This window comes from Syzygium oleosum, unplaced genomic scaffold (assembly GCF_021117445.2).
Source record: "Syzygium oleosum isolate NSW1041296 unplaced genomic scaffold, Sole_v2.1 Sole_v2.03, whole genome shotgun sequence".
Classification (NCBI taxonomy): domain Eukaryota; kingdom Viridiplantae; phylum Streptophyta; class Magnoliopsida; order Myrtales; family Myrtaceae; genus Syzygium; species Syzygium oleosum.
In genome coordinates, this window is record NW_026607487.1 from 4,559,783 (window position 1) to 4,576,868 (window position 17,086).

At 39.1% G+C, this 17,086-nt stretch overlaps 2 protein-coding genes across 3 annotated transcripts; both read left to right on the top strand.

Moving 5' to 3' along the window:
• Positions 1-8,299: 8,299 nt before the first annotated feature.
• On the top strand, positions 8,300-9,470 carry LOC115681055 (histone H2AX). Its single transcript, XM_030604916.2, has 2 exons — positions 8,300-8,574; positions 9,030-9,470. Exons 1-2 carry the CDS (start codon positions 8,377-8,379, stop codon positions 9,249-9,251), a joined length of 420 nt encoding a protein of 139 aa, XP_030460776.1. The 5' UTR covers positions 8,300-8,376; the 3' UTR covers positions 9,252-9,470.
• Positions 9,471-10,578: 1,108 nt separating this feature from the next.
• Positions 10,579-16,330, top strand: LOC115681025 (probable protein S-acyltransferase 17). Of its 2 annotated transcripts, XM_030604881.2 has the most exons (10): positions 10,582-10,865; positions 11,010-11,103; positions 11,738-11,832; positions 13,114-13,281; positions 13,360-13,432; positions 13,512-13,564; positions 14,282-14,373; positions 14,454-14,506; positions 15,065-15,190; positions 15,690-16,330. In XM_030604881.2, exons 1-10 carry the CDS (start codon positions 10,717-10,719, stop codon positions 15,972-15,974), a joined length of 1,188 nt encoding a protein of 395 aa, XP_030460741.1. In that variant the 5' UTR covers positions 10,582-10,716; the 3' UTR covers positions 15,975-16,330. The 2 variants fall into 2 exon arrangements, with proteins under 2 accessions (XP_056166075.1, XP_030460741.1); XM_056310100.1 differs by lacking the exon at positions 15,065-15,190 and having other exon boundaries at positions 10,579-10,865.
• The last annotated feature ends 756 nt before the right edge of the window (positions 16,331-17,086 follow it).

Genomic DNA, 17,086 nt, shown 5'->3' on the forward strand with positions numbered 1-17,086 from the left:
TTTTTTTTTGCTTTTTCCTGGTTTAACATTTTTGAAATTTGTCTTTAATATCTGGAGATATTTCGGAACGTTACGACAAGAAAAGAGCTTACTTTTTCAATTCAAAGGGGACTTTGGAGAAAGGGTGTTCGATGTCTTTAAGGAGCTTTTTTTGGGAGAATTCTGGGATAAAAACTTTGCCATCTAGATGCAAGATTTTGAGTTCAAGGACCTTTCCCAAAACGTAAATATCATTTGGTAATGCACTTTAAACTTCGAGCTCAACTTCCTTTTGCGTAACACTGACTCGGTGAACTCACGATCCATCCTCTTGTCGGACACCCCCGCTATTTCCCATGACTTTGAAGACGTTGATGAGGATGCCCTCTCATTCTGTGACCTCCCTTCCGCCGCATCGACGTATCCAAAGGATTGGTCACCGGCGACCAAGTTCATCCTCCGACTTTGCTGCTGCGAGACAACTCCAACTTCCAGCTTTCCATAAGCCCCGCCATCATAATTAGGGATGAGCAGTTTCAGGTTCCGTACAAGTTCTACCTGGAACCTATCCATAAGAAGAGGTTCTTTATTTTTTGGAACCTGAAACCTACCATACATACCTTGAAACCTGGAACCTACCCTATCACAGGTTCCAAGGTCGGTTCCAGGGTCTAGTTAGGTTTTACTTGTATTATTAATTGAATAATTGTAATGAATCATCACCTTTAATGATTACCACTTGCTATTGCGATCCACTGACTACAACTTATATTAGACACGCGGAAAATACGAAACATTAACAAGTCATAAAATGAAAGCTCAAACTGGTGGTTCCAAATTATATATTCATCATCTAACGCCATGGAAAACCGCATGATTACGCGAAGACATAGATCAAGAAAAAACACAAAAAAACTTATTTAAGATTTCAAGTTCCAAGTTCGAGGTTACTAGAACCTGGAATCTACCTGTCGAAACAGGTTCTCTAATTTTTGGAATCTGGAACTTACCTTGTATATCATGGGACCTGGAACTTACAGGCTCTTACCGATCAAATTTTCATGTTGTAGGTTCTACCCTAAAACACTGCTCACCCTAATCACAACCTCACCTCGTCCACTACTATCACCCCTCAACCCTCTTGTCATGCGACGCTCAACCCACCGCGCCCCCTTGACTCTCGTGCAACCACAGGTGAGGGCAACCGAGGTCACACAAACACCAAGCGAGGCAACGCCAACATCTTTTGAGTTCCTCGGCGTATTCTCAGCCACAATCGTTGTTTCTGTCCACATCAAGGGTAAAATAGAAACGCCTAAAGTATTGAGGGCAAGATTGGGAGAATGCATTCATTAAACCCCTAAAGCATAATCTTTGGAATGCTAAAACCAAACCTGGTTACAAATGAGTTTTGAGCATATTCGAAACTTAACTTTGCACTAAAGGCCCTTGAGATTGTATTGCCAACACCAGAACTTCAGCACAAGCTCATCTAGGACCTGGATTTCTCTTTGTTCATGTTTATGCATGTAACTATAGTATTTTTGTTTGATTTCTTGGGCTTGATTCGAGAAAGTGTTGAAAAACCACCGTCTGATTTCTGTATTTTATTCCGAATTGAATTCTTGGTTTAATTTGGTTCAAATTGTTTGTCAAGAATAAGAAGCTCAGGATTGGTGTTCTGATTTTCGACCATGGATGAATATGTGGGTGAATAATTTGGAACATCTAATGTTTCTGGAATCTAATCGGTTTGTTTTTGCGGATAAACATGTTTAGAAATTCGACATCAATTATCAAGACCAATAATACTAGAAACAACTTTTGGGGTTTTAGTAGGATTGGTTTGAATATTAGAAGTGATTCACGGATTGGAGGAGCTACTACTACAATTTGTCGGGGGAAAACAATTTATAATTCACATTGATTTAAGAGAATCACTTGGTTTTAATTGATGGATCTATGAATAACTGTGTTGGCTCTAGAATATCTATTTGAAGGAGAAGAGTTTCTCCTTTTAACTATGTTTAAAAACTTTGCTGCCAAAAGCAGATATTATAGCTTCGTAATGGATTTTGTAAACAGGCGCTAAAGGAATAGATCCATCAGCTATTTTTTTAATTATGCATATAGAGAGTTAATGCCCTAAGAATGTTCTTATCTTTAAGAAAAACTGAACAATTGGGATAACCATCAAAATGGATTGGTCCATTACAAAGACTTGTTTCGACAATTCCAATGATTGATTCTTCATAATTCAATTAGCGTGAATCTCTTAAAACTAAGAGGATTGAAGTGTCTAGTCATTCTTTAATGGGTGATTTAATACTTAACTAGACAGATGATAAATCTGAGTAAGTTGAACTTTAGAAATTTCTCAAATTTCAATTGATTTGTTGAAATCTTCAACGTTTATATCTTCTCTATAGATAGCTACTTGATCTGAAGACATTTGTGATATCGAACTAAAAGCAGATATTGAACACCTTAATAAATTTGTTTTAACAAATACGTTTGCTCGCCACCTAGCTTATTAACCAGAGCTGACCAAGCGTTTCACTATCGATGGGAGGGATTTACTGCCAAGACCACTACTGGGTAAATTATCTTTTACCTAGAGAAGTGTTCAAGCAAAGATGTTAAAAATTGATTTGTTAAAGTGAACAAACTACCCTCGACGGGTTCTATCTTAAGAGAAAGAAAGAAAGTGTGCGTATATCTCTCTATGTATATGTGCTCGTATGTGGGTTGGCAACGGCAACGTCGCAACTATCAAAGGCTGGCAAGGGCTCAGTGGCCTTGCTACCGCCCTCTACTACCCCCTAACGATTGCAGTGTCCCAGTTGCAGTGCCCCCCTTCCCCCACCACGATGACAAAACTTTCTAAATCATCACAAGAAAAGTACATTTCACTATTGACATGGCGTTGCCGTGTACCTCCTCGCTAGCATTTTTGTATCATTTTCTAACGGATGGACCAATTCGTACCAAAAATATATAGCTTGGGACCCAAGTACAAAGGACCCGATTGAACAATTTGCAATAGTTGATAGATCCTTAGTGTTTTTATCCAAGAAATAATTAATGAGCTCTTTTTGCTACTGTAACTGAACAGATTGCTTATTATTAAAAATCTTGGTAATCAACAAATTATTGCTTCGACAGTGAGCCCGCATTATATATTGGCGAATCCGGAGACTATGAAATGCCTTACCAGCCTCATCGGAGTTGCTAAGACGGAAGTTAAAAGTCACATAGATGATCCGAATATAAAATTATTTGTACTTGAAGATATGAGAAATCAAATCTATGCGCGCACCTATTCCATACTCATGAGTACGTTCTCCACTACACGTACGGTGTTCATGAATAGTCCACACGCTCGCCATGTAACCAACAACTTTTAAGGTATCTTCGGTTACTCAATTACGAACATAACCCACGAGTAAAAGGGCAAAAAAAAATTGATGCCCACTTCATTTAGAGTCGTATCTTTCACAATTTGGTTGGAAGACGCGCTTGTGTATGGCATTGGCTGGCTAGTTTTGAGCCATAAACGAATTGGAAGCTTTCATCCTGTAGGAAGGGAGAGCATCTTTCTCTCTTGGGTCACTCTCCATAAACATCACTTTCACCTGTGAGAGCTCTGCTTTGGATTGACACTCGCCATTATTGTTGAAGCTGCAAGAGGTGCTTGGATGCATTTGGGACTGGGTCAACAGCAAGGGAACAGATCTTGGATTCTTGTGTATTGGCCTCTTCCATCAGTCCACATAATATCATCCTCACCCTCTCGTTGGAAGAGAGGAATAAGACATTTTTTTTCAATGATCTAGGAGTACGAGTGCGGGAACCCGGCTACCTAGAGACCTGGAGAACATGCTATGAACCACGTGAAATGGTTAAATCCAAACGATTAGTACGTGCATGTGTCCCCGACTCATAGTAGTTTGTACGCATCTAGTGAGATTCGAACGAGTGATCTTTAGTTCATGGACTGGGAATTCATCAACGCTATACACAGCTATGGCGAATTGGGGTTATAAAATAATAAAGCACTTCTATAATGTTTGTGGAATTATTCACATGATAATATTTTTTAGCAAATGATTTTCAATATAAAATATGGATATCTCTTCCCATTATACATTTACTTATTTATGCATATGCTAATCATCTTAGATGTAGTTATTCGAAGTTTTAACAATTTTCCACTGTATGATGACATTTGGCAATCTCATTGGAAGCCAAGTGATATACTTGTCCAAGCACCAAATGCCATAATGCAAAACATAAAAAGAAAAGAAAAATTAAAGAATAACTTCCCATGATAAAATTTGATTCTTGTATAATTGATACTAAAATTGAAATAAAATGGTGAGCCTCAATAATGATTTGGTAACTGCAGTACTGATGGAGAAAGATTAAAAAAAAACAATTTACGTGCGTTAAACATGATTAAATTAAATTGGGAAATGAATATAAAATATGGCAATTTTATCCAAATAAATTTGCACACTTCAAATTGATTTGCCCCCATTAAAGAACACACGGCAAATTTTGATGGGTGTGCCGCCTGGGGGAGTGGCTGCCCAGCCTGCCCCAAGATGATGATAGCAAATCCAAAACGAATGACAGTAGTTTTTAATATTATAGAAAGAAGAAGAAAAAAATAAAAGAAAATAAAGAGATGTTCGATAGCTATAAAAAAATGTGACTATAAATATAGGAATCTCAATTATCAATATTAATTATATATTGGTAATTTCACGAATATATACTCATTTTCAATTTGTATTTTTGAAATAACGATTACTTGCAAAGTTGTCGTAGCAGTTGCCAACGGATCTTTCTTGCATTTTTTTTCAACCTTGAAAACGTGAAAAAAGGTAATGAGATAAATGAGGTCGTAATGTTCTCGAAGAGATCTAACAGAAAAGTAATGCATAACAATTTAGCATGTCCAAATCATTACAAGTTTTTCCAAGAAGTGAAACATACATGAATACTCCTTGAAATTTCAAACTATCAAAGAAATAAGCTTAGTATATACGTTTTCTTTCCCAATAGGTATTGGGTTGGAGAATTTCTTTTGTCAGAGTAAAGGAAACGAGAAAAAGATTTAGGCTGCGTTTGGCAGTTTATATGTAAAGCTGGATAGCATAATCCTATTCGGTCACATTCTTGAGTTTGGATAAACCCGGGTAAGTTTATATACATGGTCAAATAATTGTCTTGCCTTGGGAGTGTGATAAACCTAGATTGGATAACAAAGAGAAAAAGAAGAAAAAAGAACCAAAGGAAAAAAAAAAAGAAAGGCAAGGAATGAGGAATGGTTCCTTTCTCGCTGCAGACCATCAGTACTAGTCGTGCCACCACTGATGGCGGCGCTAGTGACCACCGCAAGGTGGTCAGAGCTCTCAGGCTGCCATCGCACTATGATCGTCGCTCTCAAGCAACTAGCGTTGAGTGGTAAAAACAAATAAACAATTTACATGCATTAAACATGATTAAATTAAATTGGGAAATGAATATAAAATATGGTAATTATTATCCAAATAAATTTGCACACTTCAAATTGATTTGCCCCCATTAAAGAACACGCGACAAATTTTGATGGGTGTACCGCCTTGGGGAATGGCTCCCCCAAGATGATGATAGCAAATCCAAAACGAATGACCGTAGTATTTAATATTATAGAAAGAAGAAGAAAAAAATAAAAGAAAATAAAGAGATGTTCGATATCTATAAAAAATGTGACTATAAATATAGGAATCCCAATTATCAATATTAATTATATATCGGTAATTTCATGAATATATGCTCATTTTCAATTTGTATTTTTGAAATAACGATTACTTGCAAAATTGTCGTAGCAGTTGCCAACGAATCTTTCTTGCATTTTTTTTTCAACCTTGAAAACGTGAAAAAAGGTAATGAGATAAATGAGGTCATAATGTTCTCGAAGAGATCTATCAGAAAAGTAATGCATAACAATTTAGCATGTCCAAATCATTACAAGTTTTCCCAAGAAGTGAAACAAACATGAATACTCCTTGAAATTTCAAACCATCAAAGAAATAAGCTTAGTATATATGTGTTTTTTCCCAATAGGTATTGGGTTGGAGGATTTCTTTTGTCAGAGTAAAGGGAACGAGAAAAAGATTTAGGTTGCGTTTGGCAGTTTATATGTAAAGCTGGATAGCATAATCCTATTTGGTCACATCCTTGAGTTTGGATAACCCGGGAGAAGTTTATATACATGGTCAAATAATTGTCTTTGCCTTGGGAGTGTGATAAACCTAGATTGGATAACAAAGAGAAAAAGAAGAAGAAAGAACCAAACGAAAAAAAAAAGAAAAAAGAAAGGCAATGAATGGTTCCTTTCTCGCTACAGACCATCAGTACTAGTCGTGCCACCACTGATGGCGGCTCTAGTGACCACCGCAAGTTGGTCAGAGCTCTCAGGCTGCCATCGCGCTATGATCGTCGCTCTCAAGCAACTAGTGTTGAGTGGTTGCCTAAGATTCATCTTTCTCGTTTTCAGCTCTAAAGTAGAGATGAGATTGAGCCCTAGGCAATGGTGCTATCCTCCAATGGCCTACAATCTTTTTTTTTCCCTAGCCTAATCATTTAACTTTCTTTCTATGTTTTAGTTATCTATTCCTACATTATGTCAAATAGTGGACCAACTATGATGGGACATAAAAAAGTCCAAGGTCTTATCATCCCATTCTATCCTATGCATTTCCTAATCCTAATTTTCATCTCGACGATCCGACGCAACCTTATACGATTCAATGCGTCCTTGGAATTATAATGATCCAAAAGGTGAGAAATTGAAGATTAAGGCAGGTGCAATCATGGAATGGGCTGATTCATAACTACTTTTGATTGGGCCGTCGCAGGCCCATTGCTTGGGGCCCAAAAGTATTGAATGGGCCGTATTATTACATGACAATTTTTTTTGCGTAATTTAATCAATTGGGCATGATGCTCTTTTTTTTTTTTTTTTCAAATGAGGTATTTATAGAATATATATTCCCGAAAATATATGAAGAATAGAACAAATATAGTTTTCATCGTCGTTTATAGGTGCCGGACTATTCGACCTTTAGGACAAACTAGAGTTTGCAAGAGATGATGAATCAAATAATAAATTAATAACGTCTCTAAAATGGACGTAAAATACATAATGGATAAACAATTAAGATAGAACTCTATTTTATATTGTTAGGTCGGCATTATTTATTCCATTCGATATTACGTCACTCCAAAATGATTTCGAGAATCAAGCAAAACAAAGCAATCGAGAATGAAATTGTTCGGACTGTACGAACACGTCTATGTCGCTTATATCATTTTACACTAGAAAGAATCGAGCATACGATAAATTGATCGAATAATCCTCTAAAGATCAATTTTTTTTTTGAAAAGATTCATAAAAATCTAATGGCTAGAAAATAATGGGCATCTGGTGAACTCATATCAATCATATTGTCAAAGACAATTCTAGATATTCAACTACAGAGTGCCACCCTACAATCTATGCAAACGAGGTAGCATTTCCATATTAAATCACTGCGGACAAATTCGACATGCTTATTTGAATATAAATATCCGAATAATCGGTCAATTATTCATACTTCCAAAAGTACTCTTGTTATTTTGATAATGAGTAAAAATATAATTCGCATTATCATTCTTTTAATTGAGTTGCCTTTTTAATAATTTAAGACGCGTGATATAACTACTACAGGCGTCGCAAAAATAATAAAGGTCAAAAACAAATCAGAGTTAACGTTATGATCTATCACGGAGAGAGAGAGAGAAGCGAGGGAGGGAAAATGAGACGCGGGGTGGAAAAATCTCGGGAAAATGTAATTTCTCCATACGGGAATTATACCAAAAAAAAAAAACACACTTTTCAAATGGTGCCATTTCCAGTTAATTGTACACGTTTCATCTGTTATCGTGTGTACGAGGAGAGAAAAAAAATAATATAATTTCCCATTATTTCGAAGTCCCGTACATCCTTAAAAAATTCGAAAAGGGCTTCATTAGCATCAGCTTTCCGTACAGAGGAGGAGATGAAGCTCGAGAATTCCCGCGAGAACCGAGGAAAAATACGAAACGGCCGAGCCCCCCCGCGCCACGCTGGCGATCCGCGGCACCCCGCGCTCCGCCAATCGGATCGCGCCCCCGCCACCTATATATACTCCGGACCCCTCCCCGTTCCTCCCCTCACCGACGCAGCAGCAGCAGCAGCGCGCGCATCTGCAATTCTCTTCGTCTCTCTCTCTCGACCTAGCCGCCGTCCGGCTCCCGCCGTCGACGGAAAGTCTCCGATTTCCGGCGGGGCTGTAGGGTTTTCGGATCTTTTCCGGGAGGGCGAGTATGAGTTCGAAGGAAGGAGGGAAGGGGGGGAGGGGCAAGCCCAAGGCCTCCAAGTCCGTCTCGAGGTCCCAGAAGGCGGGACTCCAGTTCCCCGTCGGCAGGATCGCCCGGTTCCTCAAGGCCGGCAAGTACGCCGAGCGCGTCGGCGCCGGCGCCCCGGTTTACCTCTCCGCCGTCCTCGAGTACCTCGCCGCCGAGGTTCCCCTCCCCGATCTCTCTCTCTCTCGCGCGCGCGCTTCGGCTTTTCGGTTTTGCTGACGAACCGTTTCTTTTTGGCCGAAAGCACTTCAAATCTATTGCCTGGGATTGCCTCTGACTACCATGCGGTTTGCTGTTTCTTACGCCGGTGGAAGTGCTTTTGACGACTTCTTGCCTAGATCTGTCGCGGTTTCCGCACTTGATTTTGATGCTCTATTGACTATCTAGGCCTACTTTGGTGGCGGATTTGATCGAAATGCTTCGCATGCGTCTGGTTCCTGCCTTTCCCTTGGATTTCCGACTGAATCTATCCTTAATTCATACTTCGATTAGCCTCAATTGAACTTTTGTCGGTGGAAATTTTGCCTGCGTTTGTTCGGAATCCCTCTTCCTTTTTGTTGTGAAAGCTCGTCTGACTTCTCGATTGGCTTCGTGGTGCGCGCGGGGTGTTCCAGGTGCTGGAGCTGGCGGGGAACGCGGCGAGGGACAACAAGAAGAACAGGATCGTGCCGCGGCACATCCAGCTGGCGGTGAGGAACGACGAGGAGCTGAGCAAGCTGCTGGGGTCGGTCACCATCGCCAACGGCGGCGTCCTGCCCAACATCCACCAGACGCTGCTGCCGAAGAAGACCGGCAAGGGCAAGGGCGACATCGGGTCCGCTTCCCAGGAATTCTAGGGCGGGCTCCGCCACCCCTTCGCGCTTTCTCTAATTTTTTTCTCTCTTTTGATTTTTGATTTTTGATTTTTTTCTTTTGGTGGGTTCTTCTTCGATCTTGCTGTAGGACTTAGACCTTGATCTTTGCAATATACGTCTGCTTTTTTTACTTTTTACTTTTTATGTTTTTATGGTGGCTCTGTTGAATCAAAAAGCAGTAAAGGGTGCGTTTTTTTTTTTCCTTGACTTTTACTTTGGCGTTTCTCTAATATCGGGTTGTCGGCGATATTAATTTTTGATTATATTCTAGAATCATATGAATATTACAAATTGTTCTAGAAAAATAGTAGGTTTTGCCTTCATCGCGGGAGAAAGCAAAGAAGAAGAGACGGAGAAAGGGGATTTCCGTAAAGCCTGCGCTTTTTTGTTTATTTAAAACCCGCTCGATTTGAATTATTTTGGGAAGTCCACAACCTTTAATTTATCGCTATAAAATTTTAAATGGTGAATAAGGAGGTGCGATCTTGAGATTTAATCCAGCAATTGCATATAAACTGCGACACTGAATAAAAAATCCATGATTGGAGACGTTAATAGTGTATTGTTCAAACCTTCTTTTAAATTCATTTTGTTATATGTTTGTTTTATTGAAATGGTACGTTCCAACTTTTTTAGGCTGCACTTTGTATTTCCGATTCGACAAATGTTTAACTTAGGCATTTTTGACGCTCAAAAGTTGACAACCCAAATAAAACATATGTAAAAATTATGCAAACATTTAAAAAAACATGTAGAAAAATAAGCACCGATAAAAATACATTTTTTAATATATGCTTGCAGCATTCTCTTTAACATTTTCTGACGGGAAAAATGGTATAATTAGTTCATGAATTTTGATTTAATGTGTAGTGTGGTTTTCAAATTTTTAATTTGTTAAATAATGTGTTTAAATTTTAACTTAATGTGAAATGTGATTTTTGAAGTTTTAATTTATTCAATATGGTCTTTGGACTTTTGGTATATATTCATTTTAGTTTTTGAATCATATCTAAATGTTCAATATTATTTATAATCTTGAATTAATGAAGTAATAATATTAAATATTATTATATAGTTTAGGGGACTACATTGGACACATAGTAAAAGTTTAAGAATCAAATTGAATAAATTAAAAATTTAAAGATCACGTTACATATTATGTCAAAATTGAGAGATCATTTGTGTGACTATTCCTTTTGGAAATGGTTGATCCTTCGTCAAACGACGTCGTGTTTCTGTTTACTTGGTGGGCTTCCACCGACTTTTTTTCTTGTTTCTGCCGATTCCCTCCCTCCCTCCCCTCCGATTCATCATCGATCGGAATACATCGGTCACTTCGATTTCCGCAGGAAAGCCGGTCGTCTTCTTCATCGGACAAACCAAACATCATCTTCTCCTTCGAATGAGTTCGATCTGAGTTTCACTCACTGAAGAGAGGGAGAGAGAGATGGCCGTGCAGTGGGTCCTGGTGATGCACGGGCTGGCGACGCTCGTGGTGGTCGTCTCCTTCCTGTGCGGCCAGTGGCCCATCTTCCGCCGCACCCCCATCGCCTCCATCCACCGCTTCCTCACCGTCGGTGCCTACGACTGCCTCCTGTACTCTCTCTCTCCCCCTCCCTCTAGCTCTCGCTCGCTCTCGCTCTATCGGTCTAATTTTCCCGGTCCCGTCGTGGGTTTCGGATCCGGATTCTCAAACTGTTTCCCCTGTTTCTCCTCCTTGCCTTTTTTGTCGTTGCGAAGGAGGTGCGTCGGCGTGCTGTTTGGAATTAGGGGCACGAACGCGATTCTGGAGGTGGAGCGGTTTTGCTGCGATCGCCCCAACCCTATTTTGCAGGTTCTCTTTGCTGCGGAAGCTCCTCTTTTTGCACCCCCCCGCTCACCCATGTGTCGAACTCTGATATGTAATCCTTCATTCTTGTTGGAATCGCGAGCGGGGAGCACCTTGTTCTTAAAATGCTTGATTTTGGGAGCTCTATCGCCCCGTGGTCATGCGTGTCTTTGAATTAGGAAGTGGGGAATCGAATGTTTTCTGGCGGTTGAAGTCCAGCTTCTGCTCGCGAAGTCGATTTCTATGTACTTTCACTCGCAATGAAGTATGAATTCTGTATTGTCATAGCGAGTTCACAGTCTTAGCTGATAGTGATTTGCGTCTAAGCGAAGGAACTGGGATTACCATTTTGGGTATATGTCAGTGGAGTTGGATAGATTGTATGCGGAATGTTACAGTCTTTTCTGTTTGAGATGGCGTTCTTGTAGTAGTTAGTTGTCGGGTCGTGAGTCATGTGCTATTGAATGTACTGTTCATTGTAGCGTGTTCTTGCCATTCAATCGCAACGACACTCTGCTTTCTGTATTTCTGCGGAAATCTTGTCTCTAGCTGTGGCAATTTGCGACTGGCAGCCTTTTGCTTTTCCGGAGTGTTCCTCTTATAGAAACAGACTTCATGGTTGTGATATGCGTGTTTGCAGATAATATACTTGGCAATAGTCGGAGGAACTTATTTCATTGTGGCAAAATCGTGCTTCGGCTATATTCCTGGATATTATATAAGTGGATTTCACAGGTACTGTTCGAGAGGATTTGCACTATTTATGTTATGAGTCAATTAGCTGGTATAATTAAGAACAAACACTTGGTTTGATAGCCCAATCATCTTGTGGTGGGATTATTGTTTGGCTTTATTTGTCATCTGTGCAATTTTTGTTTGGGCTGTCTTGCTTGCATTCTTCTGATTGTCTTTGAGGCGGAAATTTTTTCATTTGGAGCTTGAGGGAATTGCCATTGAAAATGATCTGGAACTTATGAAGAACCAATTTTCCTGTCAGTTGTATGCCTGCCTTTATATGAATATGCATGCGCACAAGTGTCTTCGTCTCTGTGTTCCTCAATGGTAGAGTAATTTTATGCGGAATCCATCTTTGAATGGAAACTCTTGAAGGTCAGGTGCCCTGTGGATGGTTTAAAAAACAAATGCTTTTGGAAGAGATGTGAATGAGTGCAAATAACTCCCTGGAAAAGCAGAAAATGGGAAGTGTCTTTTTCACTAATTTAGGCTTTCAGAAGAGAGAAGGAAGCTACACTTCGTAAAGCAAACGATAATTTGGCTCTCATTACGTTGAAGACAAATGTTGTGGGATATGAAAGCATATTTGCATTCATTTTTCATGTATTTGCTCCTCCTGCCTTATCTGGGTTTCGGCTCCTCATGACATCTTTTGGAGGTCCTTTGGTTCGCTTATTTATAAGCAGGAAGATTGATTGTTGTCTTCCCTGATGAAAAATATTGTGCTTGCTTGCTTGGATTACTGTTCATTCTTTCACAAAATCAGGATTCTTCTCCTTTCATTTGTTGCATGAGGTCAATCATCAATCGAGTCTTCTTGCTTCCTTTATATTCATATCATGCATTTAGCTTCTCGCATTCCTGGATTTCGGCTCCTTAGGATATGTGTTGGATCTCTTTTTTGGTTTTCTTCTTGATTAACCTTGGCTATTCCTTATCTCTTATTTGATGGATTTCTTTGTTTGCTTTGAAGTTTGTCTAGATCATGCTTCAGACTTTCACAGAATCAGGATTTATTCCTTCCTTTTTTTGCATGAGGTCAGCCATCAGTCTGCTTGTTTCTCTAGATTGGATTTGACTCTAGTTAGGATGATGAGTCTACTAGGTTGCTGCAGTTTCATCCTTAGTTCTATCAGTGGGTAATATTTTCAGTGGAGCTCACTAGTATTGGACTAGGTGATCTAAAGGCTCACGTTTCTTTTTCTTCCTCAAGTATTACAGTTTCTAGTTGGAGGCTAATGACGTGACCTGACGTTGATTAGCTGTTCCTTGTTAATGCAGGTACACGAGCTTCTTGGCAGTTGGCATCGGTCTCTTTCTCTTCGTATTGACTAGTTTTTCTGATCCAGGGATTGTAAAGGATGATAATGTCTCTCAATATCTTGCTGCTTATCCCTATGATGATATTATTTACTCTGAGAAAGAGTGTCCAACTTGCAAAATTCCAAAGTGAGTTTTTTTCTTTTATATTCCTGTCAAGATAAACCTTTTGCTTTGTGAGCTATTCACTATTTTTTGGTTCTCCAGACCTGCCAGATCCAAGCATTGCAGCATTTGTGATCGCTGTGTTGCAAGATTTGACCATCATTGTGGGTGGATGGTATGCCTTACTTTTTCATTTATTGCTGGAGAAGGATCTAATATGGTATCACTATCAATGCGCTGGTATTTTCATGCAGAATAATTGTATAGGGGAGAGAAATACTCGATACTTCATGGCTTTTCTTTTATGGTGAGTTCCACATAAATGGCGGCAATATTAGTGCATTGATTAATGAAGGTCCAAATATTCTCTTCTCCTTTACTTAGAACAGATGAAGCAAATAGACTTAACATATGGTTCTCAGCTTGAGTCCTTTTCCGAGCATGATTACTAAACAAAGAGGTCTTATCTATGAAAAGAAAAGGACTGATGCAGGCTTCTTTTGATGTCTACGAACTTAAGCTTTTAATAATTTAGCCTGTGCATGGTTCTGGTCAAAGAAAATCTACAGGAGTGGTCGCGCTGGGGATGTGTCATGATTGTATTTTTTTGCTGTAGAAGCCATGGCATTGATAATCTTGAATTAAATGGCATAGCAACCTTAAATTGTGATAACTTTCTAGATTGAGCTCATTTTTTTTTCCGGATGGGTAAAGGTCAAAACTTAGCTTAAATTAGGAGACAGTGCAGTTAGTAAATGGTCATTGTGGTGAAAGATGCCGTGTTCTCTTTATCTGATGTATTGCAACAACAATCGCATTCAATTGATATAAAATTACTGGTCATGGACAGTTTCAATCAAAGAACGAGGGATAATCCTTTAATCCTTAAAATACAGATGCTGATTATTTGTTTATGCTGATTACCCACTTAAGTTGTTGTGTTAGAAATGGATTAGAGCTCCTCTGCTTTAACAGCTTTACATGAACAAACTTAGTGTGTATTCATTTGGTTACTTGTTTCCAGGCATTTTCTAGTTTGCATATATGGGGTTGTTGCCATTGGATTGGTTCTTGCTGGACAGCTGAAGGAATCGAGAGTGATCTATATACTAACTGGTACATATGCTCTGTAGCCTATATGTCTTGTTTGTTGATCAATCATGGGTTTTAGATTTATTTGCTTTTCTTTCTTGCAGTGTATTATGGTGTAGAAAATTCTTTCCGTAGTTTAGCTCCACATGTGCTTCAGGTTAGTATTTTATTTGATTGTTTCCGATCTTGTCAATAGGCCTTCATCTAGAAAATCTTTTACTCTTCAATGGGTGCCTGCTACTTTAAAGAACTCAGATAAATATGACATTTATCCTTGATTCTTCCTTGAAGTTGAAATGGCTCTAAGATACTTTTTCATGGATGGAGTGATTATTTGGTACTTAATTATGTTTTGGGTGGGGATTGATTATAATTGCTTGAAATTGTCTAAGACAATGCTCAATGCAAATTTTTGCTACTCTATTGGATTAAGGTAGTTGATTGGGCTGGTTTTTTTTGTAATTATTTTTTTTTGGGGATGTTGGGGTCTGAGATGGCATTGTCTTCCGTTATCTGCATCTTTTTCTTGTCGTACCATGTTCTACTGGTATCTGATTTCACCTTCGTGTTCTTTTTGAGAATTGTTATGTGGTTATCATCTCTTTCAATCCGTACTTGATGTTTTAGTGCTAGCGGCTTCATAATTTTCATCCGTGTTCTTCTCAGTCAATTTTTTTTTTTTGTTTTTTATGTTTTCATCTTTGGTTTGAAACAGTGGTTTGTTGGATCCTATGATACTCAAATACTGCTTATGGTGTTCCTTGCAATAGTTGCACTGCTACTGGCAGGTTTCTTTGGCTACCATGCCAGCCTCTGCTTCACAAACACTACCACTAATGAGGTTGGTGTTGCTAATAGATTTCCGATATGCACTTCACTTGTTTTGTACTGAGTAGAACATGAAGTAGTCGTATTTTATTCGTTGATCTTTAAGTCCTCAACCTAAATGAAATTTCCTGGTTCAGAATCTTGAACTAAGAAGCGTGAAAAAGCGAGAAGCAATGTACTTTGGTCTGCTTGTAGGTTCCATTTGATTTTTTTTTTGGCCTATACCTGGAGATCTTGGAAAACTGCTTTATTTAAAGGGAGAGAAACTGGAAAATATTGAAATTGTCAGTCAAAAAATGAAGAGATTAATGTTAAACTCACCAAGACTTAATTGAAGAATGAAGGCTTGACCTTGCTAGTCTAAGTACCTCATCCATCCCTAGCTTAAGATTTTAGATGTGCCTGGTTCCATCTCCTGTTAACAAACATACTAATCTTCAGAGTTTTACTATCGAAAACATAAGATGTGATGTGATAATGGAATATGGTCCGATTGCTACATGTGGTTGCAGACTTTCAAGTGGCAAGAGTACTTAAGTTGGCAGAGGAAGCTGAATGAAGCAAGAGCGAGTACTGCGGCGCTCCGAGCCAGTATTAATGGGATGAGCAGTGAGGTGTTGGCTCGTGAAAGCAAATGGAGGGCTTTCTTCAGAAGATCACCCTTGGAAGATGCTGAGCCTGTTGTTAAGGAGAACAAGTATGATAAAGGACTCATTAAAAATATCTATGAGATTATTGTTCCTTTATCATCAAGATCGTTGTTTTCACAGAAGAAATCTAAAGTCCGTCGAGAATGATGTTGGGCACCACGACTATAGTTACTGCCACTCCTCTTCTTCACCAACATTTCCTGAAGTCCCTTAAAGTAATTGGTTGACGCTGTATTTAGGCGTAGAGAGGATAATACATCAAAGACTTCAAATATTTGGTGTAGTTAACCACCTTGTTGCATCCAATGCACCGGAAGAGATTTAGTTAGATGTACAGGGCTTCACTTCTTAGCACTGAACATCGGCTTTTTAGGAGGAGGTGTCAGATATTACAGGTTTTACTTTCTTTTATTTTTACCCATGACAATCGTTCCATGGATACCAATTGTCCTTTCCATTGGATTCACGGATATGTAAAGCAATTCTGTCATTTTTTTGTCGAAGTAATTTCTTTTTGTCAGTGAACTGTAGAATTGAAATAGGAGAATGGTCATGCAAATTGGAAAGTTATCGAATGAAGAAGGAAATTACTAGTTGCCAGCATCAATCATGAAACCATGTATTGTAAACTTAGTTGCAGCGCAAGTGCCTATAATTTTCCTTTTATTGATGTCATCTGGACGTCCGGTTCGGATGTCCAGTGCACTTGCTGATGTACAATGGTTTTTTTTCTCTATGTACTTGTGTGATTGCGTCACAAATGAGTTAAAGCACCATATCTTTAACATTAATACGTGTTGTCTGGTAAGAATTGGCATGATTTCGACAAGACTACATATCAGACGTCCTTGAATAATCGGCAACCTTCACTGTGGTTCCTCGAGTTTGATAGTGTTATTGTCTAGCCAGCAAGCTGTGTCCTTACTTTTTGTGGCGCGATTGCAGTCCTGTACTGAGAATTGGGGGCCTTTGCTGCCTGAGAGGGACTAATTCACATTTTGATCTACTCTCTACTGTATATGTCAAGAGAAGTGACAACCCAACATCAACCAAAACTGGAAGAAAGACCTCATCTCACCATCCGTTATTCAGTTCACTTCTATCTTCTTGTGCATTTCCCTTTTGTTGCGACTGTCATCTTGATCCCTCATCAGTCCTCTTTTGTTTAGCCTTTTCATTCTGATTATCCGGTACTTCTAGGTATCAACAAAACGAACTAATCCTTGATGTTCTTTGCCTCATTGGTCTTCTTGAGTGTA